The 2,171-nt window shown below is 45.7% G+C and overlaps 1 protein-coding gene across 1 annotated transcript; it reads right to left on the bottom strand.

Annotated features, from left to right (window-relative positions):
* Positions 1–1,024: 1,024 nt before the first annotated feature.
* ASPGLDRAFT_30496 (uncharacterized protein) lies at positions 1,025–1,717 on the bottom strand (the record flags this gene model as incomplete). The annotated part of the gene is made up of 1 exon (XM_022543956.1): positions 1,025–1,717. One exon carries the CDS (start codon positions 1,715–1,717, stop codon positions 1,025–1,027), a length of 693 nt encoding a protein of 230 aa, XP_022395377.1.
* Positions 1,718–2,171: the final 454 nt, after the last annotated feature.

Genomic DNA, 2,171 nt, shown 5'->3' with positions numbered 1-2,171 from the left:
CTGCTGCGGCCTTTGCTGCCTGGTCTGCCTTCTCATTGCCCTCCACCCCACAGTGCCCGGGGACCCACTGGATAGCTACCACTTGGCCCCGGGCATGGAATGCAGTTTTAATTGACCATGCCAAAAGGACGCAGCACCTCTGTTGAGATCGTCAATCCCCGTTCTCCCTCCATTGAAATTACAAACACCTACATCAACAATAGCAACAACCATGTCCTTCCATGGCCTTTTACTGATGATATTCTCGACAATCCTCAGCTCCTCCAGCATGCCATCAGTGATCTGATCGAGTATCGAGATATTGCCATCGAACACCTCAAACAACTTCAGCAAGAGGAAGGAATTGAGGAGGGAACTGAGGAGGATCCAATCAATGTTTGAATGCTGTCTCAAGATCCTGTAGCTACATAGGAATAATGGGAATCGATTTTCATGAAAAGCTAGCAATAATATTGTACAAACTAGCGTGCATCTTCAATAGCAGGCAAATAAGGCAAGACTAATATTAGTGATTAGAAAGCCATGTATAATAGCGAGAAACCTCAACGACTTTGGTGGTTCACTGACAGATATCCATTATTTTCTGCCTGACGTTCTCATCAGCAGAGGGATTGAGGGGTTTTCTCAGGCTCCCAGGCAAAATGAGTTACTGTTTGAGCGTATCTTGATTAGACCAAAATGGATTTAGTCAGGCGCAGTTTTCGTAGACACGTAAACAGCAGGACTTTGTTGCAATTGCACGATCTGTGATCTGCGACCCGCTATAATTTGGCAGACAACAGTCAGACTTCTGTTGAAAGGTGCGTGGAGGTGGTCGTAGCATGGGGAGAGATATTTGATCAATGGTATATCTCAGATACCCACAGTTTCGTGCGAAATCGCAGAATCCAGTTATTCAGCGGGATCTGAATTCATGATTATGTCCAAAGTGATATCTTGCGACCATAATCCCCATCGCTTGTTGAATGCACACACACACAAGGCTAGTAAAAGGCATTGCGCGATGTTATGGCGGTCTCGGTAATCATGATCTCCGGCGAACTTGTCTCTTTCTGTTCTGACGGCGACTCTGCGGGGGTGATGTAGGCCTTTTCGAATCCTTCTGAAGGCGTTCTAGGCGTTCTTGGATGCGTGCACTCTTTCGAGTTGTGGTGTTCAATGGTTGAGCTTTTGATTTCGGGGCACGTTTTTTGGGTCTGTCTGGCGTTTGAGTCGTGCGCGAGTCTTTGGCGGTCGGATGTTGATGAGTAGGTTTCGAAGTAGGATTGTTCAATAGTAGGGGAAGCACGTGTATAACAAAGTTAATGCGATAATTACTTGCATCACTTCGAATAAATTCCAACATATTTTTCACAGCATGTTCATGTTTTATGGCTGACAAGTAGTCAAGAGAATCCAGAAGAATTCTTGTTTGAACAGCTCCGAACTGGGTTTCCAACGCCTTGTTTCTGCTCTGCCATTCTGACTTTAATGCGTGGATATCATAGTGTCTCATTTGTCCGTACTTGCCGGTACGAATGAGCTGTTCCATGATGTTGACAAAATCCGCGTTGTCGACAAAGAAGGATTCCCGCCGATTAGATGACAGTAACTCGTCAGCTTCAGCCGGCGACATACCTAGTCCCTCAAGATAATCTCTGCATTCATTGAGTTCAATAGGATACTCAGCGTAGGTTATTTGGGTAGACGGAGGGCTGGAGTGTAAAGCAGGATCCATGATGTGAGTTGTGATTGACTGGAGGTGTATGTATCCAAGTGAGTTGGAGTGGTGTGCTGGTTGTATCGCGTAACTCGCGACCCACATCGTGAACCTTGGCAACCCCTGCCGGGAATAATAACCGGACCGAGGCTGAAGGCTAACGGTACGCGCTGTATAAAAGATACACTCAATGTATTCTAATATTTAAGTATATATATGCATATCCCATTGCTCCATCGGATGCTTATCTCCAAATATCTTTACCTTATATTGACTTTGTATGGCCTATGACGATCGACCACCGATCCGGCCATCACCAAGCAGATATCGCGTGTGAAGCCGGCAAAGATCTAGGTTCCTGATCTTTCTCAAATCCAATAACGTAATCCACAGCCGAGCTGACCATACAACCGAGCTGACCATTTTCTCCGCAACCACAAGGATATTAAAGCTTTTCAACCACCAACGCCAT

Source organism: Aspergillus glaucus (assembly GCF_001890805.1).
Source record: "Aspergillus glaucus CBS 516.65 unplaced genomic scaffold ASPGLscaffold_43, whole genome shotgun sequence".
NCBI lineage: Eukaryota > Fungi > Ascomycota > Eurotiomycetes > Eurotiales > Aspergillaceae > Aspergillus > Aspergillus glaucus.
Note: the sequence above shows the minus strand (reverse complement) of the source record. Positions and strands in the feature narration are given on the sequence as shown.